General features: G+C 44.1%; 1 protein-coding gene across 1 annotated transcript in view; it reads right to left on the reverse strand.

Moving 5' to 3' along the window:
* Positions 1-9,592: 9,592 nt before the first annotated feature.
* The window catches only part of LOC104620475 (glutamate receptor ionotropic, kainate 1), a gene marked incomplete at its 5' end in the record, with an annotated part of 26,083 nt that continues 7,768 nt past the window's right edge, over positions 9,593-27,907 (reverse strand). Inside the window, 3 exons of the mRNA XM_010286711.1 lie at positions 9,593-10,086; positions 20,665-20,915; positions 25,858-26,083. Coding sequence (XP_010285013.1) covers positions 9,931-10,086; positions 20,665-20,915; positions 25,858-26,083 — 633 coding nt within the window. The remainder of the gene's footprint in view (positions 10,087-20,664; positions 20,916-25,857; positions 26,084-27,907) is intronic.

A 27,907-nucleotide genomic window follows, 5' to 3' on the forward strand; every position in this document is an offset into this window, starting at 1 on the left:
GGGCTAAGTAACAGTTTTTTAGGAAGAAAGGTGTAGTAATTTTGGAAGCGTGGGGACAGTGACAGCATGCTGGAAAAGCTTTCCTCAAGCCTCAGAGCATCCCCTAGATACTCAGGCTGATTTAATCATCACAGAAAGATTATTTAATCTATCATGAACCTAGGTTTCAATTTTTTAAAGATAATTAATTTTCTCTTTATTTTGAAAGGGAAGCTAGGGAAGCAGAAAACAAGTGCGTCTGTGAAGAAAGCGGTCATTTCCGGGGATTTAATATGGTGACATCTTTTTGACAAGAGAAGCATCTGTTAAATGCACGTGAAACTTCATCCTTGTGCTTCCTCTTTCCTCTCAAAAGAAGTAGAACCTCTTCATTTTGTTGTTCTGGGGGAGATGCAGATCCATGGGTGTGCACAAAGTTTGTTAAAAATAAATGGCAGCCGACTCAACACCTCCGAGTGTGAAATCCCCTGGAAGGATTTGCAGGACGCAGATGTTCTCCCCATCCCTCTGCCCTGGCCCGTGGGGGACCGATACGCAGCCTCTGCCTTCTGAGCAGGCCATTAATCTGACGTGCAATCTGATCGAATGAAACGGGGTAAATCCCTGTTGGATAACAAAATGCTAGATTAGCAGTTAGGAAACCTTGTGATTAGAAAGATTAACTGCTAAAGACATCATTCTTTCAGATGTAAAGCCTCCGTTTTCATTTGGAGCTGGCAGTCCGTGAAGAACTACTGCACTAGCAATTAGAAAACTGTAAACGTGCTGACCTGCAGAAGGGTGATTGAAGCTTAAGATAACTTTAGTAGCAGTATTTCTTGCTGTTTCCTTGTTAGGCAACCCATTTTTCTTTCTCCGGACCTTTGAGGCTGTGCCTTCTAGAAAGATGCTGGTTTTTTTGAAGAAAAAAGGAGTTGGTGCTGGCTACAACAAGGAGCAGGAGTCCCTCTCTCTGGCTTTATCATTGCATTAGGTATGGGACGAGAGCTTTTAAGGAAGGATGTGGCTGTAAAGATCAAAGGGTTTCCCACAATTTTCCGAGCTGCCTGCTGGAAATCTACCACTGGCTGTTAAAGGTTACAGCAGTCTCATCTAGTGGCACTTGCAAATGCTATAATTGAAAAAATAATTGTTGAAATATGATACATGCTTTAATAGACACCATTAAATTAGGTAGCTAGTTTAATTCAGTGTAGACGTGATATTTGGGTTTTGCTTCGGGATGGCAAGCAGGAGCTTTAGAAAACATACTATAAATATTTTTGCAAACATTTCTGCATCTCTTTCCAAGTGCCAGGTGAGAGTTCAACACTCTACTGCTCTAAGCACATGTACATAAAACCTGAAAATGCGGTAACTACTAAATGAAAGGGATATACTAATATTTTTTAGAAACATGAACTGAAAGCTTTTGGGGACACCCGTGTTTATACCAAGTTCCCTTTTTCTACAGAATATAAGATGATTAAAAAATGGAAACAGGGAATGCAGAACAGGAAAAAAAAATCCTCACAGAGGATGTATTAGGGATACATTTAACAGGCAGCATTAAATGTGATTTCTCCTGTTTCTCTCTTTCCAGAGAAATGATAGGTAAGTAATTAAAATTAAGTTAAATCACACTCAGAGGTGTAATATTGGTGTAAAAAAACCCCACAATCACCTTGATTTAAGCAACTGCTTTTGAATATTCTGCTAGGACCTAACTGTGTCTTTGGGCTTCTGAATTCTTTAAACAACACAAGCTCATACTTGATTTAACAAACTGAGACTTTTCTAGATGACCTTCCATGGCTCACTCCGACTGAAACCAAGACATCTTTTCTTACACAGACAGGAAGAGTTAAGGGTTCACGTGGTGTGACTAAAGCACTCTGGACACCACTCAGAGCAGTATCTCTAGTCAGCATTTTCAGCAGCATGGTGCTCTGTGCATGAGTAAAAGCCTGTGGGGAGAAGTTTCAACTCCATCTGTGGATAATTCATTGAAAATTTTCCATTGTCACTGCTTGGGAACGAAGGAGCTCATGACCAGCTTGCCAAAGCAAAGCTTTGCAAGTCTTTACAATCTCCATTGCCATCCTGCAACAAGCAGGAACAAGTCTCCCCACACATGGTTTTTCTCCCTCTGTTTGTGCTAGTTTGCCACATCCCTTCACATGGTTAAAACATCATCCACAGCGCTCTTGTCTGGCCCTGCCTCACTGGTTTTTGAGATCAGAATGTTTCCTTAGTGGTGGTGTTTCCAGGAAGAGACGGTAGGCAGCTTTAGGATGGAAATCTACACTTGTTCTTGGGATATCCTTAGAAATCACTTGAAAACTTCTTAACGCTTTTGCAGCAGGGTTGGTCTTTTTCACGATTTTCAGAAACTTTTGCTGCAGGAATGTGCTTTTCAGCAGAAAACTAAGCATCAAAACCACAGAAAAACCCAGACGTAGCAGCGTCTATATTTCTACATAGAAATACAAGATTTCTATATTTGTAGAAAACCCAATGCTGGGGGAGAGAAGAAAAAAATCTAGGCCTCTTACAATGACGCCTTTACTGTATATTTTATAATTAGCAGAGTCTGATCTCAGTTGTAGACAGAACCCAAAGGAGATAAAATGGGTCAACTGATGAATAACCGGGTTATCTGAACCGATTACTACTCTGAATGACGACTCACCAGGCTGGAGCTCGCTTGGAAGTTGGGGATAGTGCAGACCTGGTAGCCTCGTAAGTGTTCCTTACCGTATCCCTCTGCAAAGCTCAGTACCATCCCAGCTTTTAGCACTTTATCCATCCCTGTAATTCTCCTTGCAGTTTTCAAGGTGAAAAGCCCTCCCTGCTGCTGTAAGTGTTCTGGGGCTATTAATAACAAAATCCTCATTTCTGTAACAGATGCTCAAGCACACTTGTGGGTGGAGGTCCTACAGACATAGGACTGTCACAGCAACCTCCCCACACACATTTGGCTGCCCCGGTGGTGTGTGCCTACAGCTTCCAGCACCGCATTGCTCTAAAATATGGGAAACTGCCACAATCAGACCTACCTTTGTCCCTCTCTGTTGAATTTTGCCCTCCGTCCATCAGTCCAGGCTATGCCCCGAGGATACCCAAGCCTGCATGGAGAGAGGCACAGCTGCCCTGGTCTGGCAGAGAGGCGAAGCAAGGAGTGAGACCTCCCCAGCGATTCCCAACAGTGCTTCCCCCATGCCCATGGGCTCAGCCCTTCCCCTGAGTCCCTGGGACCACCCCTGGGACCACCCCTGGGACAGCCGGCACTTGGACCTTTCCCAAGGATGACTCCTACTTCTTGATGGTCTGCTCAGTAGGACACCCAAGGGGGTACAACATGCACCTCTAGCAACACGAAACCCTGTAAGATCTGCCTGGTGGTGGTGATGGTGGTGGTGGTGGAGGGAGACGCACTATGCGTTGAAGCAGGGTGCTTGTAGACTGGGGGAGTCCTTGTGGGCAAGGCCATCCCTGTCCTCGCTCCCAGGAAGGAAGGAGTTGGGGGAACGCCTGGAGAAGGAAACGTGGATTGCGGACATACGGCTTTCCCCAGATCCCAAGAGCAGAGCAATGCGGGGCAGGAGGGTGGAAGTTGGCAGCGGGCCGTGCTTGCCTGGGGGTGAACGTGTTCCCCCCCATCAGCGGGATCAGGATGGAGGAAGCAGAAAGGACACCAGCGGTCACTTCCTTTCCAGCTGCAGTTTGTGTAAGGCCGGCTTGCTGACTGCACCTCCCCAAAGGGAGTACGGCTTCCGGGTGCCGCGCCCCTGGAGGGGCTCTGTCCTGAGCCGCGCTAAGGGAGGGAGAGCTCCAGCCTTCGGGGGACTCCAGCTGCTGGAAAACGTACCCAAGCTCCCCTTTGCTTTTGAAAGTCTTGGCTAAAGAGGTGTAGGGCATCATCCAACGCAAAACACCCCGCAGCTTCCGAACAGCCCCTTCTCCGAAACCGCTGGGAAGATGTGTTACGGGCCACTCCGGTTCGGTTGTTTCTGTGGTTGTGACTCGTTAGGATAACGGCAGCGGCGGGTGGCTGCTGCTGGGCTGGCAGGGCTCTCAGCTGTGGTAGGAAACGTATGGCTCTACAGGCTGGTTCAAGATTTTTTCCTCCTTTTATAGTCTCTTTTTGATGTATTTGCTGGCCTCTGCAGCATTAAAGGTGCGGTTGCAAGCAGCCTTTAAATGACCCAGGGGTGTAATCAGTGTGATGAGTTTTATCTGCCCTCGCCAAGCAGGACTGCCCACGTGCTCCCGGCGGTGCGCGGCTGCCGCAGGGACACAGGCAGCCATGGGCTGTGCTAACAGAGCCTCTCTTACCCAGAGAACCGTTTCTCCTCCGCCAGGAGGCAAGGGGAGGACTAAGGACGTTTAGCCCTTACTAAGGATTTCTGTGGTTTTCATATTATTCAGAGTCAGGCTGGAAATCTGCGCCTTCCCCTCCAACCTCAGCTTATGGGAGGCTGCTCCAGGACACCGGCTCCGAAAGGCTGGAGCTGTGTCAGCCCGTGACTTGTGGCTCTGCGACTCTGTACACAGCGTGAAGGGGCTGCCCAAGAGCGAGCCTCACCTCCCGGGCTGTGTGACTGCTACCGAAATCGGGAAGCGCAAGGGAGACCTTCGCATTTTAACGCCGATAGCTGTATGTTTGCGCCAACGACAAGAGAGTTTGGATTTGGGGGAGGTGACAAGAGGAGAACAGGAGTATGCTCGAGTCAGAATTCATCAGCAGGCAAAAACATACGCATCTTTATCAATCGATGGGGCTAAAATAAACCTGCAGTCGTTTGACAGCTGTAAGTGATGTATCTCTAAATAGTGGCAGTTCCGATCACTGAGAAATCCTGACTCCTGCAAGCTTGACAGAGAGTAATTAAAGGACAAGCTCAGCAGTCAATAAATGCCCCATGGGACTGCAGGTTCACAGCAGACCCACGAGATGCAGTCCTCTGGGAAAGGCCCCAAAAGGTAGTAAGCTGATCCTCATTTGTTCTGCAGTAGCTTTATCAATCATGGTATTGGGCTGGGCCCCGAGCACACAGCTTAAACGGTCACTTTTGTATTTCCAATATTCCTTCTCTTCTACTGAGCCCGTCTTCTCGCTTTCTCAAGAAAGTTAAGGGATGTGAAATAATACTGACTAACCCTAGAGACTGTACGGGAAAAATCACCTGATACTAAACCAGGGCTATTTCTGGAATGAAACACATTAAAGCCCTTCAACAGCATCCATCAATATTGTATTTCTCTTTTATAAACAATGAGGATGCATGCCTGCTGCTGCCAAGATAGAGATCTAATGAGGACGTTGGCTTTCCTAATGGGTACTCTCTAATCAGGCTTCTCTGTTACTGCATACTGCCACACAGGAAAAAAAGGCAGGAAAATAATATCTGTTGGGATATGATGAAAAGGTCACAGTAATCATATTTGCTACTATGTCGATATGTAAGATTGCCCTTGCTTGTCCCTCCTCCCTGAAGACAAAGTAGCTTCCTCAGTCATGGAGTGAATTTTCAAGTAGCATCTGAAACTAAGGAAAATGTTTCTAGTGACACAGGTTGGTTTGCAGGAGGGAAGGCGCTTTAAAAACAGATTTGTTTTTGCTTTAAACATGTCTACATACAGGAAACATGAAGAGTAGCATGGCTGTGAATATAGCAGATGCAGTGGCCTCTATGTGCACGGATGTGTGGAGCTGGGACCTGTCAGAGTGGTGTACGAGCAGCCCAGGCAGAGACCTACACGCCTTTAGAGAAGGGTCGGAAAGGTCACAGCTCTGAATTAGGAAAGCACTTGGCTGAGCCCTTACATACCAGTGGGATTTAAATGCATCCCTAAGGGTTTTCCTTAGCTACAATTTTAGCTGGCTGAAATATAAAATATTCTGTTGAATCAAGGTGGGGGACACGGCGGCCTTAAGCTCCCCATGGGTCCGTAGATGCTCCAGGCTGTGCTCATGGCCAATGTGTGGGGGCTGTGGGGACAGCCCAGAGCCTGGGACATGGTCCCTGCGGGGCGGCGGGTCACCGCTGGACTGAGGTGGGAGCAAGCACTGGGAGTGAGTGTCCTTTGAACTTAGTCATAGTCCCGTATCAATCCTGTCTGTAGTTTCTTAAAAGGAAGCCAGTTAGAGTGAGAGTCACAGGCCACAAAATTGGTGCTGTACTGCTGATTTTATATCTAAATATATATATTTTTATATATATATACACATATACTGGCTGACAAAGAAAATCTTGGCTGCGGGGACAGGTCAGACAGATAGTGTAACCTGTCTCTGGATCACTGAAACTGTTACGGGGGAAAGCAGAGCAATGGGCTAGGCTAGTTGTCTGTAACTGCGTGGAGGTTTTAGGGAACACACGTTTCATGGGGTAGTTCACACTGCAAATCCACCCAATTTTGGGCAAAAATTTATATTGGAGGGGTTATTGGGGAGATTTTATAACCAGTTACCAAGCTGCATTCTTGATGTGCTGGTTCATGAAATCACAGCAGGTTGGTTAGCTCCTTTGCAGTAAATATACCTTGTTAAGCTGCTGTCTGAGTTCAGCACAAGACACTTCCTGGTATGCTGTGACTCTTTCAAGCTACTAAAGAGTTAAAAAAGAAATTAAAGAAGAACCAGATATGCTTTATACATTGTTTTCTCATGGCCCTGTATTTCTTCCCAGACAGCAGAGAGCTTAATTTTTTTCCCAGCACCTTTTTGTAAGTGATAGACCACTAACCCTGACGGGAAAATTGAAACGTAAAAAGTAACCAAACTAAGTACTGTCTCTTAGTTTCAGGAAAACATTTGTAGATTTTTAGAAAATTGAATCTGGAATTCTTTAACCTCAAGGTCTAAGCCACAGAAGAGCGTTCCTTTTAAAAAAAAAAGGTCTGATCATAAGTCTCTTATCACTTTGAACTTACTCATTTAAAAATATTTTAGCTAAAGGCTGTGGATGGCAGAGCAATAGAGTTACACAGACTGAAAAATAATAACCTGCTTTTCAATCATGCTATTAGAATGTTGCTGCTGATCTGAATGGCCTGTTGGTAACGTGATGATGACATAAATAAATGAAACTACCTTTGAAAGTATGAAAACACCTTATTATAAGATCCTCTATGAGCTCTCAGGGCCAGGGGCTGGTTTTCTTAATTATTGTTTATCAGCCCAGAGTGTCATTGCAGTATGTAGGAGATCAAACATCCCAAAAGCAAGCACTGATTTCAGAGCTTCCTACTCTAGTCCCTTTAAAAGAGACCCTTCTCTTTCGTTTTCCAGAGGATGACTGCTCCAAACCTGCTGAGAGGAACTAATGGAGGTTAGATACAGTAGAGAAGAAATGCTGGAAAGCAGCAATAATAATTCCTGTCTTCCAAGGAAGGAAAAGAAGAATCCAGGGAGTTTTAAGCCAGCCAGCTTAACTTCAGTTGCCCAGCAAAGACTTGGATGAAGTAACTATTTTGCAAGTAACTGGTAGGAAATGAGCAAGAGTTAATACGAATCTGTCAAAACCAGGTCTTGTTAATCTGATTAATTTCCTTCTTTAACACCTTAACAGGCCCCATGTGTGAGGGAAGGGTCCTTAATAAGCCTTTGATCCTGTCCTGCATAACATTTTCATAAACAAGTAGGGCAATAGGCTAGATGACGTGTACTGTATGATAGCCAAAAGTGCTATTAACTGTCCTATCAACTCTCAGAGCTTCACTGTCAAACCTGGGGGGGAACCTACAGGGGTCTTTCTGCCAGCTGGGTCTCCTTTATGGATGGTTTTTAGTGAGTACATTTTTTAAATCTGCAGGTACTGGCAAGCTTGTTCAGGTAACAAACATGGCTGAGGACAAACCGATCTTGACAAATTTGGAGAAACAGTTCATTAAAAAAAAAAAAAAAATCACAAATATGTGCAATTCCATATGGCCATGGCCCTAAACTAAGGTTGGAATGATCATTGCCTGTATCACGGAGGGGTCACCCACCTTACCCAATTCAGCCAAGGAGATCTCCTCACCAGGTGTATGAGCAGAAGTATGGCCTTCGAGACACAAGAAGCCATTTTTCTGCCCAGTTCAACATGGGTGGAAAAGCAAATCTAGTTTTGGTCATTGCATTTAGAGAAGGATATGGGGTAAATACAGAGAACCTTGGGGAAAGAGGTGGTAATGGTGAGCGGTTTAGGAAACTTGACCCTTGTGGAAAGGCTAAATGAACAGAGGTGTCTTCTAGTCTATAATAATAGTGAAATGTGTCACTTCTGAAGCTGGGCTTTTGTAAGCAATACTGTTCACTTTGGATTGACCTTGCCATGCAGCGCAGTGTAAAAGCTCACAGTGGGCTGCAGGGAGTGACGGTGTGAGGTGAAGCTGGAGGAGAGATTTCTCCACTCAAAGGTTTTCACGTTACTTTCTCCTTTTACAGAGGAAATGGCCAAGGGTACAAGGGAAAGTTAATCAATCATAAGCAATATGTTCCCTGAGGGAATACAAGAAACACAACAAAACTTAACACTTTGAGAAGCACCTGGGGAATGAACATCGCCGCAAGCTGAAGCAAATACAGTTGATACGACTCGGGCTTGCCTGGCTCCGTGTGCTGTGTGGAAAAAGCAATTGGTGGCTCCAGCCCTCTGGTTCCCTTTTTCCAGCCTTGCCTTAGGATTAGAGGTAATCATCGTGGTGGGGTAGCCTTGGGACAGGCCAGGCTTATATATATATATAACCTGGCATGTAGGAAGGCAGGGGTACAGCTCCTGGCTGCTAGGTGCAAAGGGGCACCCATCTCCTGTGCCCACCCACATCCCTTCAGGTGTGGATGTGCCTGCATTTCACCTGTCTCCTTTCACAGGCACCTTCAGAGTTAACAAGCTGCCACCAATAAAAGCCCCAGGAACAACAAGAATTAATCACAGAGACAGCACAGCAATAAATATAGATGTGCTTTACCTCACTGCAAGATAAAGGAACAGGTTTGGGGGGGAATTTGCTTTCTCCTTCATTGTTAAAACATTTTGCTGGTGCCCTGAGCCGTTCCAATAAAAGGTTTCTGTTCCAGAGGATTGGCTGTATTCCTGTCAGACGTTATTATCTGTGTGGTCAAGATTTGTTATAAATTGAATATTCTTGGCTCTAATTTCTAAGGGATTTTCATTTTGGAGTCAAGAATTGTTTTATTGGTATCAGAAGCTGGAGGATACGGCAGTGTGATGATGTCAGTGTTGCCTTCCCCTGTTCACTGATCATTACTTTTGTGATTTTGGTTTTCGTTTTTGAACATCTAGCACCTGGAGCCATGGCATTACCTAATAAACGTGTTTTAAAAGAAATGAAACAGAGAAAAGATAAGGAAAAACAAGTTTCTCACAGAAAAGAACCTGAAGAGTATTCCTTACAACATCAGAGGAAGTAAAAATAACTCATTGCTGGATACCTTTGTATTTAAGATGTTTTTGTATTGCTTGTGAGTTAATTGTCATTGTTTATGAGTTAATTGTATGAATTTTTATTTTGGTTGTCTGGGTCCTGGTTTCTAAACAATTGTGCTCAGCAGAACTGTAATCTTTTCTTCAAAAGGAAAAAAAAGGTTCCACTCCCAAGATTATTGGAAAAAAGAACCCTGTCTCTTGTTTATTTATTTATTTAGAAAGCATATACAGCAATGCGTGGGGAGGGGAAGAGAGGTGCAAAACAGGTGAGCATACAAATTCATCTCAAAAGAAATAGTGAGACACTTCCCAGATGATTAGTAGTACATCAGTCTATATGACCATTTGAACTGCTGTACCTCTAGATTAAAAAAAGAAACCACAGAGAATTTCTGAAGAACAAGGTAAATGCCTATATTTCAGAAATCCCGCCACAATCGACTTGGAGGCAGCGTCGTTTTTGTTTTGTTTTGTTTTGTTCCTGATGTTTCCTCAAAGGTGTCTCTCTTGCTCACGCTATGGTTTCTTTCCTCAGAGTCCGCCTCTGGTGACAAGTGAGGATGCTGGTGAATGAAGATTTCCCCTTCATTCGCGACCTTTTCTTTAACTTCTTCTGATGCTTGAGCGAAATTCCAAGCTCCTCCATTATCGCGTTGAAAGACAGACACTGGTGGGACATGGAAATGCCATTAAACACTTCTCATCAAAGGCAGAGTTCCACCATACCCTTGGCATAAGTGGTGGCTTTTGGAAGCAAGGACCTGAGCTCCTGCTAGCGGGCTCAGAAAGTTTCTCTGCAGAGTTCTGCCAGCTTTGAATAAGCCCCTAAAGTATAATAAGTGAGTCTGTATAAGTCATGTTTTTTGCCTAACTTGGCTTCCACTGAATTTAACTGTGGCTTAACTAAAGCTGATTATTAATGTTTCTGAAATTCTACACACAATGCATTTGTGATGTTTTGATGGCTTCATATCATAAAACTTACCCTTTTTCAGTAGGCAAATTTCCTCCTGACCTTAAAAGAAAAGAGATCTTTTCTAAATTACATGTACCTTAGCCACAAAAAAAATTTGGAATACTAGAGAAAACAAACAACACCATTTTTGACGTTTTCTTTGCGGCTTAGTTATTTTCCCCTCGTGAAATTAGCAGACCCTTCTAAAATATAGCACAGTCCTCAACCCTCTTCTTTCTTTGGAAAGAATCTTTTTCGAATATTGTGTGTTGAAGAAAGGAGAAAATTACTGCAAGAATAAGGTAGCTGAATAATTTAGAAAGAAAGCAGAAATCTTTTTTCTTCCCACCATCACAACATTAACAAAGACATTTCAGCAAGTGAAACATCCTTTAAAATCCACAGCTGTAATAATTACATGTAACACAAAAAAAACCCACAAAGAGGCTTTAAGTGGAAGTATCTAGCAATGCAAAAAAATTGTTCCATGCAAATATATATATAAATAGTTTATTTATATATAAAAGGAAGTGATGGTAGCAGCGTGCAACAAAGCTTTAAGCACCTTACCTTCATCAAGTTGAATAAATCCTTCCTACCAAACCCTTTCTAGAACTGCAGAACTGACCAGCTTTAAAACAACTGGTTAAAATGACAGTTCTTGTAAAATGACAGCAACAGCGCACAGACATGGTTCTCTGTCTCAAATACAAATTCCCTTCCGGAGTGACACCAATGCAAGGTAAGCAGTGTTCAGTTCTTAACCAGTAATAATCCAATAGTGACCTCAGTTATACAGGGCTAAAAAAAGTAAAAACAGATATGTTATTCGAAAAGGAGAAAACCTAAGCTTTCCTAGCAGCCAGCTATTCTAGAGGCATATTTTCAAATGCAGAAGAGAGTATGAGGGTGACGTGGATGAAGGTTAAATCGTTTGTTCAAGGTAGCAAAGGGATCCCAGAGAAGTGAATCCCACACACCATGCCGCTTCCTCTCCAGTACAAACGCTCCCTGTAACATGTGTAACTCTGCTTCTGCAGATGAGCTCAAGACATCGGTTCGTCAGCGTCTGTGTGTGCGTGTTTTAAACGTGTATGATCTCGCGTATGCCATCGTGTCCATTTGTGGGATGGGCTGCACACAGACTAAGATCCCATAGTATGTTAAATCTATAGTTTGACATGCTCTTTCTTTCAGATGCTTAATTTTTGTTCATCTAAATTTCTTAAGTACACATAAATTGAACTACTGTTAATTCAGGCCAGCTACAAAATGTGATAGACATAGGCCAGGGCAGCGTACTGCTTTTTTTTTTTTTTTTTTTCCCAAATTACTGTCTGGTAATAGCCGGGAATTTGCTGGTGCAATTATAATTTAAATACCCCCTTTGACAATGGAATATAGGAATTCCAGAGTTACTGGAGTTAGAGTCAAAGGTGCCCGCTGCAGCCCCTTGCCCTCTGGAAGCAGCAGGTGATACAGGCGTCATCCTAATACAGACACTATTTCTATATTGCTTCAGGCTTTTTTAGAGAGTATCGCCACTTATTTCCAAGCTAATAAAACTGTATGCTCTAAGTGGCTGGCTTAACATGGATAATTTCTCTCTACTATCTTAGTTTTAATTGAGCTTTCAAAATCTAGATTACAAAGTGGTTCCAGAACTCCATGGCAAATAAGGAAAAGATCATATTAACCATTTATAGGACTGATCAGGTTTATTTTTATTTTCTTCCCCTGTTATTCTTACTAACTTATATGTTGTGTGCATATTTAATAATAGCCATCGGTCTCTGCAATGTGCATTCGGGGTGATTTCTGCAGATGAAATAGTACATTTTACTGCCGCCTTAATAGGCTTATATTTTAATTTTCCAAACTGATTCATGTTATTCAGACTATGCAATTATCATAATGCCTCTCAATTTCATATCAACAAAATAGTCCCATGAAGATCATTTTACATCTGCAGATAGATATTTAAAACATCTTGTTGGCATTAAGTATGTGAGGTTTTTAATATATGACTACATGATTTGTGAAGTGCCCAACTGGTTCCACTTCCAACTCTGTTTGGAATTTTAAAATAAATGTTATCAGCAAGACTTCAATCTATTCTTAAGGATAGCTTTGATGTTTAGGTCTTGTCTAAGAATTAAACTTTTGCCTAAATGTTCATCAACGGCAGTTACACCTAAAACTGAAAATAAAAACATTACTGTTCTTGTTGATGATCTTTTCTGTAAACCGATCACGTTTATCCACCCACTAAAGTATGGAAGTAGCCCCTTCAAAATCTGCGAGGGCTCTGCCTTTCCAGGACGCTCTCCTCTCCCACCCTGGCAGTGCAAGGCCCCAGAGGGTTGGTTACCCACAGGAGAGGTCGAAACACACGCGCTCAACTCACATGGGAATGGGCTTGGCCACCCTACAGAGGCAGTGGGTTGGGAGAGGGGCAGGAGGAAGGTTTAAAGTGGTAGCTTCCTGGGTCTTACACCTTCCAGCTCCTGCTCCTGGCTTTGTAAAAGAACAAAAGCGGGTTTACTTTTATAGTTATTTTACTCTTAGTTTTGAGGGACTTAAAACACCATTGGCATGAGTTTTGTCACCTGAAGCAATGAATTAAATGTAGATTTAAGACCCTGGACTGATCCTTCAAAGATATTTCACTGGTTACAGACATAACCATGACTTTGATCAATTTTGTGCGTATTCCTGTGTCTGAGATCCTACCATCTTTGAGAAAACCAGCTGGAAGTGGCAAAAAGCATTAAAAACCTGGGAGACACAGGACTTCCTCTGTCCCTCTGCCTTCACACAGAGCTTCAGATGGTCTAAAAGAGCAATCTGAGATGATTCTTTGAACTTTCAGGGGTTTGGTTACTCATTCGGAAGGACAGTTACACTTGAACTTTCTTTTGAGCCTCAGGAAGCATAGCTCAAAATCCTATTTATCTCCAAGCTTGTGCATGCAATTAGGAAACTGAACAGATGTCCAAAAAATGGAATCGCCCTGAACTTTTCAAGTAGCAGAAAACTGTGGTACAGAGCGAGTACAAACACAGCCAGAATGCTATAGGATTTACAGGAAAATCACAGACGAGGAACACATGCAGTGGGGACACCCGGGATGGCCCTCCGAACAGCACTATGTCTGCAGCATAATTACAGTAACCTTAAAAAAGGGATGGTGACATTAAAATTCCATTTGAAAGGGTAATATGCTGTTCTTTTAGTCTCATATTCGGATAGCCAGGCTGAAAGGGTTTCTTTAAAAAGCTATTTTTTTACACGCTGTTAAGTCGACTTTTGAGGTCTCGCTCAGAATGAGAGCAGAGTAGGCACAGAGCAATACATTTAACAGCAGAGTAATAAGTTTAACGTTTTGCTTTCAGTCAGCTCGGCTTCCTCATTCCAGCAGCGTCAAAATGCTGCAGGACATGGCCTGCGAGGCTAAAAGGAAATGTCATCCTTTAAAAACAGAATGGATTTCGTTCTCCGTGTGATGTGAGACTCTTCCTCTTTGCCCTTTGGTCACTTCAGCAGGCTATGAAAGCTTGGTCATGAAGCTCCCAAATCCTTCCTTACACTCCCATGCAGAAGATTGTGTTAAGCTTTAGAATAATTATAGATTCAGAATTTTAAAAATACATAAAACAAAGTAGAAACAAGACTGAAAAAGAAGAATCTGTAGTCAGGCTTTATCGATCTGCTGCTTATGCTGCTGGGCTATCACTGGTGGTAAAATTAATTAGCATTAATTAATTTTATTAATTCAATTAATTAATTGAATGCTATTCAATTGCATTTTATTAATGCCTCAGAAAAACAAACAAGCAACAACAACTAAAATCCACTGCACCGTGTTGGAGAACTGAGAACTACGAAAATCAAAGGATGTGAGCCAGATTTTATTCTGGAAGAACCCTGACCAGCTCAGGCACGGAGGAGGAAGTGCAGAAGTCGGGATTTGTCTTCTGCAGTGCCCTCATCACTGTGAAGGTCCCGTAGCTGGGACACTGACATATGTCTGCTGCTGAAAGAAAAGTTATTTGTCTGTGCCTAGTTCACCGAAGGAAAAATATCCAAAATAGTTTCTCCTGGTGAGCAAACCGCTGTTGCGGCACATTAAGAGTCTGTTTGAGTATTCTGTCACTGATGGTAATTGCATGAGGAGATCACTAAATTACGTCTTTTAAACTGCCAGAGCTTATTGAACAGTGAGTGTCAAAACAGTATGACAATGAGCCATGGATTATTTTAACTCTTCCTCAGCTATATAAACTGTTTCTCAGTTCCCTGTTTACAAGAAAAAAATCAGTGAAGCTGCTTGCTGGTCTCACAAACCATCTAAGCACGGGTGGGACTGCTCAGTGAAGGCACAGATGGCCACAGTTGAGTTTGGATGTGGGGTTATGGCCTGAAAAGGAGGGGTTCAAGCTGATGTTCATTGAAGAGGGGGAATTTGCAGACCTGACAACTTCACAAAAAGTCCGTTTTGCAAGAACCTCACTGAGATAGCGATTTCTTTCTTCTCCCTCTTCTCTTCCTCCTTTGCTTCCAAAGAGCTGAAGACATGAAGCTTCAAGGCTTTGATCCGACAGCACACGATCCCGTGGCAGTTCTTTGAGGAAATACCTGTCCAGCTGCGGGAGGCGTCACCGGTGTGCGTGGCCTAGTCCCACGGCGCAGGCGCGTCGTCAACCCCCCTCATCCCGGCTCTCCGAAACGGTGGTCGTATTGCCTTTCTTCCTCTTATTCTTCCCGCCTCCTCGTTTCTCCCTCCTTCCCCCTGTGCCTTTGCCTAACTGGACCGCAGGCCGTTTGATGAGGAAAAAAACGCCGCGCCCATTAAGGCGGGGAGGGCACACCGACCCCAGCCAAATCCACCTGGCAGCGGCCTGGGACCAGCTTATTCAGGGCCCCGCTGCTTTCAGTGGCAGGTGGCTTCTGTCTGCCCAAACCCCACGCCATTTTTTGCAAACGCTTATCAGTTTGAACTGTTTGGGAGTTCTGAGTAAAATGCAGCAAACAGCAAACCAAAACCTGATCTAAAATGACATAAGGGTATGCTTATAGCCATTTTTCTCCCGCTACAGCGCTGGCAGCACCAGCGTGCCGGAGCGGATGGAGTCTGCTCATCCGTCGCCGGGCTGCTCATCCGTCGCAGGCGGAGCTGCCGGCTCTGCGCCGATGGCGCGGCACGGGCCCCGCGCGGACACGCGCCTGAGAAAGGCTCCACCTCGGTTACTGGGTCCTGGGTGCGGTTGCAAGGCTGCGAGTTAGGAAGATGCAACGGTGACCATCTGTATTGGTGACCAGAGTGGTTTTTGTGGCGGAATTTCTACAGTACAGCAGCCATAGAAGCTTAGGGTGCTGATCAGCAGAAAATCTTTGAAGGCTTTAACACTTCTTCTTGAAGCTTGTTAGGTCTATGCAGGAGTCCTGCCAGGTGCCATGCACTTCATGGGAGATTCTGTGGGCTGTTGCTTTCCTCGAGCCTCGCTGTTATAACCTGAAGGCACCTGCCTTTTCCTGGAGCCACGGCAAACTTCGGGAACGCTGCCCTTACAAGCCTAGATCTGTGGGCCCCGGGGCGGCACGCTGGCTCCTCAGCCGCTGGCGCAGCTGCTAAGGAGCAAGCAAGGCTCTTTAAATAGCTGGGTACGAAGCTCCGTTAGGGAAAGGAGGAGCTGCTTTGTGGTTCCCACAGGCAAGCTGTGAGGTTGTCTGTGGGGACAGCTAGACACAGGGAAATGGTGACTGTTACTAGCGCTGTGACTGTATCCTTGACGGATATGAAAATGTTTACCCAAAAGTGACAGAAACTTTCGGGATTTCTATGCATCTAAACAGTGATTAGACAAGTGGTCGAAGCTGCAACCCAGAGGATTTCTTGCGTAGAGGATTGATGGAGATAAACAAATTAGGAATTTTCCTTCTCCTCTGAGAGTTGAGAGAAGCCGAATTTAATTAGTTTTAAGTCACTTCTACCGGGAAACTGCAAACAAAAGTGCTTTCTTAAGCCGAGGATACAGAAGATCTAATTCAGGTCTTTGTTGGTAAGAAGGCTCATTTTATGAAGAACCAAAGCTTTCAAGGCTCTATTCAAACAAGTTAAAATGCCATTTTGAGCAAGACAATTTCTTTCAGCTTCTGGAGCGGAGCATAGACAGTCACATACACGCCTGAGCACTGAGAGGAGGATTGGTATAGCCTAGCTATGAGCGGTACACCTGCATCACAAAAAGTACATAAGCCCACTGCCAGCATAAATAGTGCTGACCAAAAATTGTGCCATGAATAGAAAGAAAACAAAGGTCACTCTACGCTGTGGCTTTTCTCAGGATCCAGGTATGAGGGAAACAATTCAAGAGGAGAGCAGAACTTCACCGTAGCTCTTTGGCAGCGGAGTGCGAAGACATCCACTCGGACACGTTTTCCAATTGCAGTAGGGTCCAGAAATGGCCCCTCAATAAAACAGATCATGAATTTGTTTGATGAGGAGGAACTGCTGTGCGCAAGAAAACATGAAGTAGGTGTGAGGGGCGGGAAATGAATTGGTGAAACTGGTGGTAAACTGGGATATAATGAAAGGTAAAAGGTAATCAGGTTTTGAAAACTTGGTGGTTTGCCACAGTTCATGACATCCTATGAGATGGCATGTCTATACATTTTGTGGATCTCAAATTGTTGTCATATGTTTTTCAGTGGCAACAACAGATCCAGTCCACTGTCTCCTGCCCTTGCAGCCCCCAGACTAAGCTGAGGACTAGAGAAAATCAAACCAGTATACTTCCAGGGTATAAAAACCATCCAGTACCAGTACCTGCTACACAAAAGCTTCCTTGTGTGTTTCAATATGCAAAGCAATGCCAAGGCTTTACTGTTTGATATAAATTGATACCCTGATTTTGCCATAAAGGAGTTTTCCATGTTACAAAGCCTTACAAAAGTGAACATCATGAATTGCTCAAGCCAAGTCAACGGAGTTATTCTGTGAAAGGTATATATTGGGGGTGCCTGAGGGTGCTTTTACTGAATATGTTCTTAAATGTTAATGGTTACATGGCATAAAATTTAACTGATGGATATGATTTTGTGCTATGATAGTTACTTGGAGGCTTTGGCTAATGAATTTTAAATGGACAAATTAAAATTCATTAAATATTGACACTGGGAATAAGATATGCAAGCTAAGAATCTCCGGCTGCTTATCATGGGGGTTCAGAAAGTTAATGGAGCCCTGCAGGTTATTTTCTGAGGTTTATAAAGAACTGCCTGGCCCACTTGCTGAATGCTTCAGCAGAGACCAAGCGAAGTATTTCCCCATGCTTTTAGTAATGAGACTGCTATTGGTTTACTCAGGTTTGGTAGAAGATGAGAAGGAGGCAAATAATTTTTCTTACCTGAAAAAGGTGAATTACCCCATGAAATGACAATGTGGCAATAGTACATAGAGACTGTGATAATTCTTAAAACCTATTGCAGTCTATTGCACTCGCTCTTCGCTGTAGGTGTAATTATTTTCTGTGATATGCATTTAAACTGCCCAAATTTCCAGGACTTTGACAATTTGCATTAGGTAAGCTTATCTCCTGCTGAAGAAAGAGGCACTTCGAAATCATTAACTATGTGTTGGTGAGTACAACCTTTGCCATTATGTGCACTGTTTAAGTTTAATGCTTTCCATCAGACACACCTTTTTCCTTTCCTGACTATACAGTGTGAACTGAGGGCTGTGTTCGAATCCCTCGCTCCTCTCGGATTAACTTGCCACAGTCTAACTCCGTAGATAAGGTGGTGCCAGAGGTGGAGTTGGACGGATGGGTTTGCTTACACTGTAGTCCGTAAAAGAAACAAAAGGCCTTGCATGCAAGAAAAGAAAAATGAAGAAAGTAAATGACTGAAAGAAGTAAAATTAAAAACAAACATGAGAATGAGATTCGAAATCTATTTAAATCAAAAGAGATTCTATTTATGGAAACAGAAAAGTAATAGATTGTATTTGACTCATGCTTTGGATTAGCTTAGTGATAATATGTGCTGTACAGCGTTTTCCACCTAAGCTTCTTATATCACCAGAATAAAAATAAAACAAAATGAGAAAAATCAGAAAGTAACACTGGAATCACTGGTATTCTACTTTCTGTAAAATTACTTCTGGAAAAGAAGTGTGATGTTACCACATTAACTCACTTAAAGATTTTAATTAGTAAGAGACTGCCTACAACAAGCAATACAGTGCTGTGAAACAGTAGTACAGTCTCAGAAACGGTATATGTACATATGCATATATGTATCCCTGAATACGATGTTACTCACTGAATATATTACTCAGTAAATTAACACTCTGTCATGATGCAAACCTTTAGGTCTACTTGAATTATGGTTTCAGGAATGCATTGCCTTTCCCAGACTCCTGAAGATTTTCCAGGATATTCTGCACCATATTAGCATTTATACTAAACATTTTAATTAACGGCGACTATTCTCCAGAACATATTTGAACGAGGGAACTCCCGAGACGTGAATGAAACAAAGCTACCGACACGTGCCTCGCGCGTCTTGTGCTGAAACCGTTCTGTGGGGTTAAAGTACTAACCAGAAGGCTGCAATGTGGGCAGGACACGTTCACCTTTCTTGTCTCTGGTTTATTCCAAAACAGGAGCAGCCTGATTAATAAGGTCTGCAAAATTGCTCCACGTGAGCTGTGTCTGTTGTTTGCAGGTGGTGCCGATGCCTTTAGCGAGGGCTTGCGCAGGCACGCACCGAGACGTCTGCACGGTCAGGAGCTGCCTCCTCCCGCAGGATACTGCGAGGACCAAGGCCACTGACACTGGCATTGGGTGTCATGGACCCGGAATACCCTCAGGTGTCGTTTGGAAAACAAAGATGCGTGGCAGGGTTCAGCTCGCTTCCTTTCAGCTGCCTGAGCAGCAAGCGTGTAGCCTTAACTTATGGTGATCCTTTACCGGCAGCAAGGAGGTAGAGGTGGTTTGTCCTACCCAAAATCAGACGTTGTCCTCTAGAGGCACTCAGGCTGCCTGTTTTTGCTCAGGTGTCAATCCCTCCCGTGTCCCAGCACCGTTGCTCTATCTGCTGTAAACTTCACCTCTGAGATAAATGTTCTCCTTCCCCTCCCACTCCTCCCTGTTGCCTTCGTTAAGGTTATTTTTCTCGACAGTAATTTCTGGCATTTATATCATCAGCCTCACGGGATTACACCTTGGACGAAGAGGATGAGTTGCCCACGGAAAAGCGCCTGCCTTTCCCATCTAGAAGTGCAAAGTGAGCTTAAACAACCCACTCAGAAGCAGATGCCTCTTGTCTAGGAACCTAAAGCTGGGTGATACGAAGCCGCCCCTTGGGGATTGCCTCCGGGGCCCCTGATCCTGCAGTGCAATGTGACCCACATCCCTGCAAGCGCTGTTGAAGTGAAGAGGGTCAGAGCACCTAAAGCAGCTGAGCCAAACAGGGCCACCTCAGGGTCTGGGAGGTGGCCAGAACCGAGCTGCACTGGGGAAGGCAGCCGGCGTGAGAGGGTTGGCGGACAACTTCATGAACGGACGCTGAGTCGCTACTCATGTCTTGTTTCTTTCACAGCAGTTGGCAGTTTGGTAAATGGGTGTTTACACTCCATTTTAATGATTGATTCTATCTCACAAACTGCTGTAATATTCAAGGCATGATTTATACACAGCATTTCCTTTGTTTTCCCTCTGCCCTTTCAAATTTCTCATTGCGCTTCAGCGGAGCTATAACCAGAATTTCTTTGTCTTCATCATCTTACTTTACTGTGGCATCCACCACCTTTCAGTAGGTCTCCCTGCTTTGAAGTGCATGCTTCAGCACAGTGTATAAACCCCTGGCTGTGAAAAAAATGTTTTCTAGAGCAAGAGAAAAACTACACTTGGGGATTTGGAAGTACATTCCTGTTGTTACTCAAAGGGTGGATGCTAATGCCATATAAAAAGAAAAAATCCAGTTGTGTTTTATTCCTTTCCAACATAATTTATACTTGAAGTCTTAAAGATCGAGCAGAAACTGTCTGAGAAATTAATTGCTCTTGTTATGCATTGCCATACTAAACAGCACTAATTGGACTGTGGGTGAGGTACATCCCTGTACTTATTAATAAATTATTTGTCTTTAGTGCCAGAAACGCACGGTTACAGTTCAGCAATACAAAATCTGCACTCCAGCAAAGAGACTTATCATGTAGTCACCTCCACATCCACAAACCTCAGCCTCCCAGAAACATGAGCAAGCTGGAAATGGATGACTCACCTGCTCAATATCGCTGTTTTTCCTCGATTTATATATAAATTCACCAATGGCTACAAACACCGAAAGAACAAGCCCTGCAGCGAGCACTATGAAGATGCCCCCAATATTCTCCACCCCAAGGGCACTGGCTTCTTTGCTGTCCTCCTCGGGGCAGCCGTTGCCTCGCCACCACTTCTCCTTCATCATGTGCAGCTTTCCCTCTTCCTGCAGCTGGAGGATGGCGATGGTGATCTTGTCTCTGTAAGGAGACCCTGCAAGGCGAGAGCAAGACCTGTCGGTGCTGGTGCAGCGAAGGGAAGGCAGGGAGGGCGCAAGCTGCTCCCATCTGAAGTAGAAGTGTTCCCTTATCACTTGACTCATTGCTCCAGCTAGAAAGTGTTGGTTTCTTTTTGGCTGGAAGGGGGAAGAGAACTATTTGTTGGTGTCTGCCCTGGGGACTGGAAAGCAGAAGGCTGCTTTGGTGTGGTTATTTGTTTGAGAATTCATTATAATTTCTAGGGTCTCCTACGGAGATTTGTTTAAGCCTTGGCAGTGGGTTTTCTTGCTAAGTAATTCCTCCATATCATGTTTGAATATTGCTTTGAGCATCCTTTGAGACTTTCTGCTTTGCATCTTTTCTATTTACTTCCAAATCTGTTTATTTTTCCTACTGCATGTAAAATAAGTAGCTGTCCAAGAAGAGCACACAGTCCATCCGATGCATTCTCTTCCCATTTACACCTGCATAAGCACAACCACACACCACAACTCCGCTTCAGCTACCTCACAGCTTGTAAGAACACAAGGCAGTCCAGCCTTTTTTTCCGTCACTTGCAACAACATTGGCACCGCAAGCTGAAAACAGCAACTATTTTCATGCTTTTTATTTTCAGGCCAACAGCTTGCTAAATGATGTGTCTTCGGGCTCAGCAGCATTAATGGGCCTGTACAGTATCTGGCAAATAGCGGGGCCACGTTAGGCGGTTCAATCTGTTTAGGTTTGCCTCTCACGCGCTCTGCTCTGGCTCTCCAGCTTCCAAAATCTCTGCTGCCTGGAAGTCCCTTCAGCCAACCCGTGCTGTTGCAGAAGCACAAGCCTGTAGCCCTAACGGGGGACAAGGGAGAGGCTTGCCGCTCGCCCCGCTTCTGGATGGAGCAGCCCCTAGTTAGAGCAAATTACGGCCAATTAACTCTTCCCGTGTTGCCGGAAGCTGGAGTTATCAATAATAATCCTCTTATTAATTATAATAGACGAGCTGAAGTTGGTTTTGGCGTTGTGAGAGAGACATTTCTTTATGGGGCGAGGATTTTATAATGGCAAGCAGGAGAGGGTTACAAGAAAGGCTGTTTGGCTCTAAAGGCATATATGTGCCCCCAAACCCTGCCACATCGGGCTTCCTCCAGCTGGAAGCGTTTAGTGTCTGGACTGCAACACAGTCAGCGTTGCCAGTCCTTTGTCCGTGTAGCTAACTACCATCCGTCCTTCCCTCTCCTTTAGTGCATTAGTAAGACTATTTTCTTAAGCTGTGATTTCAGCAAAGGTCACATTTTGCTGCAAATTAATACAGCTGCAATTCTCAAGCTGATCAAGGTAAACAAACTTTAAAATAGAACATGTGCCAATATTTCACTGGTAGCGTGGAGCACATAGACGCGGCTACTTAAGAAAATCTCACTGGGCGCCATTTTCGTGTCTTTATGCATCTAAATAGCCTTGGAAATCTGGCCTCGCAGCTTTAGTTTTCTTTCTTATATTGCTGTGCAGGATATTATTAAAAATAATTGTACCATGAATACAAGTCCCCCTGTCTGCTTTCCATTTCCTTTAGCGTGCAGCATTGTCTGAGGAAAATCACTGTGAAAACCATTGCAGTTCTTCATTTGTTGTGCCAACACTCAGCTATTTTTCAGTGTATCTTACTGCCAGCACTAGGACATGCTGTGATCACAGATGCCAAGAGACCTGTGTCAGAATATACAAAGTCCATCTGGAAAGCCAGCAATGAGCAGCTAGTGCTAGAGGTAGCCAGCTTGGAAGGGAAAACATGCCTGCTGTAAGAATAGGTGATTTCCGTGCATGCTTTTAAATAATCAAAAATAAGCACAACAGAAAACAAAACAGCAGCACCTTCAAAACTGACTTTACACAGCGAAGTGAATTATTACCGCTGAAACCGGCAATGCCTCTCAGAAGAAAGAGAAGAATTGTTTCTACCTCAGGAGAGGTTCGTTGCCCTGATAGCTGGAGTCTGTTAGATTGTAGGACTAATCTATTTTCCCTTGTCTGAAAGGACATAGCTGTTAGGTAAAGTGAAGCAGCCTGAGTCACAGCGCAGGATTTGTGGGGATGTTCATTCTTTCTTGTGATGTTTATGTTGCCAGCAGGATCATCACAATTCATCTTGAGGGTAACAGGTACATCTATATTTCTGCGCCTGCTTTTAAAGTTTGTCAAGTGTGCCTGAAGTGTTGGATTGGTGATGTTTTATTGGTGAGCACTAAAACTGCACACAAATCCATCTCAACACCTCTTTGAATACTCAGCATATCATTTATGGCATCTGAAGTATTAACAACCTACGTCTCAGGCCAAGAAAGGAATCTATCTACTTTCTTAGCAGTCTCCCAAGTAACTGTTAATAGCTTTAGTGTTAGAATTACTAGCATCAGCACTGGCAGTGATACTGGAATTAATACCTGTCCTGACACCTACAATAATCACAGAATCACAGAATCACTGAAGTTGGAAAGGACCTTCAAGATCATCAAGTCCAACCGTTAACCCAACACCACCATGCCCCCTAAACCATGTCCTGAAGTGCCAGGTCTACACATTTTTTGAACACCTCCAGGGATGGTGACTCCACCACCTCTGTGGGCAGCCGGTTCTAATGCTTGACCACCATCTCAGCAAAGAAATTTTTCCTCATATCCAGTCTAAACCTCCCGTGGTGCAACTTGAGGCCATTTCCTCTCGTCCTATCACTAGTTACTTGGGAGAAGAGTCCAACACCCACCTCACCACAACCCCCTTTCAGGTAGTTGTAGAGAGCAATAAGGTCTCCCCTCAGCCTCCTCTTCTCCAGACTGAACAACCCCAGTTCCCTCAGCCGCTCCTCATAAGACTTGTGCTCCAGACCCCTCACCAGCTTCGTTGCCCTTCTCTGGACACGCTCCAGCACCTCAATGTCCTTCTTGTAGTGAGGGGCCCAAAACTGAACACAGGATTCAAGGTGCGGCCTCACCAGTGCCGAGTACAGGGGCATGATCACTTCCCTGCTCCTGCTGGCCACACTACTTCTGATACAGGCCAGGACGCTGTTGGCCTTCTTGGCCACCTGGGCACACTGCTGGCTTATATTCAGCCGGCTGTCAACCAGCACCCCCAGGTCCCTTTCTGCTGGGCATCTCCCCAGTCACTCCTCCCCAAGCCTGTAGCGTTGCATGGGGTTGTTGTGACCCAAGTGCAGGACCTGGCACTTGGCCTTATTAAACCTCATAATGTTGCTTTCTTCAACCAGATTCCTCCCAGGGTGACATTTTGCATAGGTTTTGCTCAGAGGTGCTTTTGTTACCGCAGTACCAGAGTGCGTTAAGTTCACCACCAACCATCGCTGCAGATTTTTCACTAGTAACGGTCTTTGCCATTTTGATTTGCCAATCTTTGCCAGATTCTATCTGAGGAAAACCCTCCTCTTTGTGACCCACAGGCTCTGTAACAAACATAAATGGAGATGTTTGCTGGTATGCCTAGGTGTCTAACCTTACTCAGCACAAAGGAGTAGGAAGAGAGTCTATATCTACAGTTTTTTACTTGCAGAAGTTGCTCTGGTAAATAAAATAGTACATTTCCTGGATTCATAGAAGAACTTTCAAAAATTCTCCTTCCTGTTTCTTTGGGAGCCAAATGGTGACAGTATTCAGCTCATTTACTGGAAAGGCTGGAGTGTGAAGCATACTTTTGCTGCGGCGAACCCTAGCCATGTGGTTGTGTATTCTCCTGAAGGAGCAAATGCAGACTACTTAAAACTTGATGAAACTGGTGTTAAGGGTCACAGACAAGTTTGTTTGGTTTTTTGTTTGTTTGTTTGTTTTTTCTCTACAGCTTCTGCAATCAATAGTCCTGAATGCTATGAGAAAAATAACAGCCTTCAGGGTCCATCTGAATAGTGGAAGGATCATGGCTCATCATGTTTATGAAATCAGTCTTTAAAAATTTAAGATGCTTGATGGCACTGAATTATTCCACAGTGCTTGAAGATATCTATTCCCCTGAATTTTGATGGGTTTCCTTAAGAAAAAAAGTAAGGTACATTTATCATACAAGAAACATCTTATAAATATATTTCACAGCTGTATTTCCAATGGGTGCGCTCCCTCTGAGGATTACCATCTGTTCTAATTATTACTTCATTGTTCTTGGTTTAAAGTGTGGCAGCTTTATAACTGCAATGAAACTCTTGCCACACATTTGTCTTTATTCAGGATTTTAGCTTTTGTATCATTTTCCTCAGGGTGAGGAGGCCGTTCTCACATTGCCAGTGGAAAAATATGCTTAAAATGTTATCTATATGACAATCTGTCTGAGGTACTTGGTAGCAGAGAATCACAGTTCAAAGTGCAGTGGTTTCTCCCTTATTTACATCTGGTCTACCAAGCAACCAATGGACCAAACATTTCACCTGTTATACCTGTGTAAGCTGATACTGCCCTGAATAATTTCCCTGAAGACAAGAAAATTGCACAGCTATTAACTGAGCGTGGCATGGTAAATGCATATGTGAGCAGCATCATGAAGTATATTATACAGGAAAAAGATCTGGCTGTCCAGTGCCAATTATTCACAAGAACCCAGCACAAAAAACCTGACACTTTTTCTAATTCTCTACAGTCAGAAAATCTTGAAAAGGACACTGAATATGCTCAAAAGAGAATACCCAGTTTGGGATGCATGGGATGCTCCAGAAGGCGAACAGATCACTCGACCTTGTTCTGCAGATGTAGCCTGCACGGCTCTATTCCCTCTTGCTTGCAGAGACTGCTTGCAAATGAGCGGGTGAAGAGTAGATGTTTTGCCTAAAAGGAGGCTCCTAAGGTCTGTTTTGATGAGAAACGTTTCTAAAAGACTAGGACATGAATCAAATGGCCATCTAAACTTCTGAAGGGGACATTGCTGGGTGTGCTCCACAACACCTGTGCTGGAAAAGATCTTACCAATAGGGGTTCCCACGCCGTAGCCTTTTGAATCGATGAGCCCCCCGATCTGGGTGAGATTGCAGTTTCTCTGTGTCACGTACTCTATGCTGGTTGACTCCATGAGCAGCGCATAGTCCGTTGTGAGCACGCGCTGGATTCCCTCATCGTTGTTCTTCACCAATGCAGTCTGCTGCCTGCTGCTCATGAACGCCCACATCTTCTCATATGTCGATATTTTGGATTTCTAAGGAGGGAAAACGAGGGCACAGAATCACACCAGCACCCAAATTACACTTGTAAAATGTTCCCTAGCCTTTTGTTGTGACCGACGCCAGTAGCACATCTTGAACGAAAGAGAATTGGTAGCAGGGTTTTCATTCCAGCAGCCTTTCTCTCTTACTGTGTTTTATGCTGAGGAATCTCTTTTTTTTGCTTTCTTCGCAGTGCCAGAACTTCATTACTGGCACAACTGTGAAGTGCTTTGAAGTTTTTTGGGCTAATGCTGTTACATGGATTACAGCACATAACCCAGCTAAATTAGTGCAGCTGGATGCTGTTGCAACTCGGAAGCAGTGCGTCTGCCTGTCAGGGCAAACACACCGCTCCAAACGCCTGGTGATGAACAAAGTGCTGCCTCTTTTGTATAGGTATCACTTGCCTAGAAGTCATGTACATCAAGGGTGAAGCTTGAGAAACAAACCCAAAGTGACTTCTCAGCAGACTTCTGCTTTCTGCTTTCCATTGCAATCCTACTTTAAGGACTCCATCCTTCTCCCACTGAACGTAAGGGGGATTTTGCCACCGACCTCAGTAGGAGTGTGTACGTGTCCTGTGTCAATGCCCAGCTGCACGTGGAAGAGGGATGCCAGAAGCCCCAGCCACCTCCAGACAGTGTTGAACATCCCTTCCTCCCCGCTCCTTTCCCTGCGGTGTGGGAGCCCCGCGGGACCTGGGCACCCCGCAGGGAAAGGCAGCGCCCATGCCCCCTTGTTCGCACTTTTGCCTTCATTGGAGGATATTAAAAGAAAAACTGAACCTGCTCGGGGGTGTGCTGGAGCCCTATGCCTGCTAACCTGAAGATGTGCTACCTACAAACCAAAACAACCTTCAAGCGCTCGCACAGTACTAACATGATTAAATCTCTCTCTTCTTTCTATGCTCTCAAACAGCATTGAGCTTTTGGATTAGATAACAAGGTAGACCTATAGACAGATGGACCGCTAGAAATTGCCCATAGAAACCATTTTCTCTCAAGATGGCAAAGCCAACTGTTGCTGTTGCTGCAGCCTAGCACAAGCCAGACGCACACAAATTGAGTTTTTAATGTAAATACGAGCTGAAGGTCCTCCACACACTTACATTTCCCCCCTTCTGGGCCAGTGTATCCTCACTTCCTTCGTGAGCCCTAGCTTTGGATTGTAGCCACCACAGATGATTTTAGGCTCACTGTGTGGAGACTGTATGTGCTTATTAAACAGCAGTGTCTGTGGGAAGGTGATTTGCTGGTTCTTTGAGCTTCAAATGTTAATATGGTTTACCTGTAAATTCAATACCTGTGAATGCCACCTAAATTTCACCTGTTTGGTAAGCCACAGGATACCACTAAACTTTGAAGACGGTTAAGTGTCCCTTTACTAGTAGAAGCCATTTTTACCGCTCAATTGGGAATATTTTTTTAAATTGATGATAAGATTATGCAGTAGATTGAGTCTGATATTGAAATTACTGTGAGGATGTATTCCTTATTCAGATTAGTTTGAAAGGAAAACCTTAGCTTCTCAACTTGCCAACTCCCATTTTTTTCGGGATAGGTCATATGCCAAATTCTGGCCTTTGAATTTTCATTGATTTCAGCAGAAACATGTCTGCGCATCAGAAGATAGGAGCTGGCAAGAGTTGCAACCTGAGATTGAGATCTATTAACACAGCAGGGCAAGAAAGCAATGGAAGATTTATAGCCATGTTGGAAACCAAGCAGGACAGCAGTCTGGAGAAATATGCCTATGTCACAATTAGTAGATGAGAAACATCTTGCCTTCAGTTACACTCTTTCCAACTTTTGCCATGC

This window comes from Phaethon lepturus, unplaced genomic scaffold (assembly GCF_000687285.1).
Source record: "Phaethon lepturus isolate BGI_N335 unplaced genomic scaffold, ASM68728v1 scaffold4605, whole genome shotgun sequence".
Classification (NCBI taxonomy): domain Eukaryota; kingdom Metazoa; phylum Chordata; class Aves; order Phaethontiformes; family Phaethontidae; genus Phaethon; species Phaethon lepturus.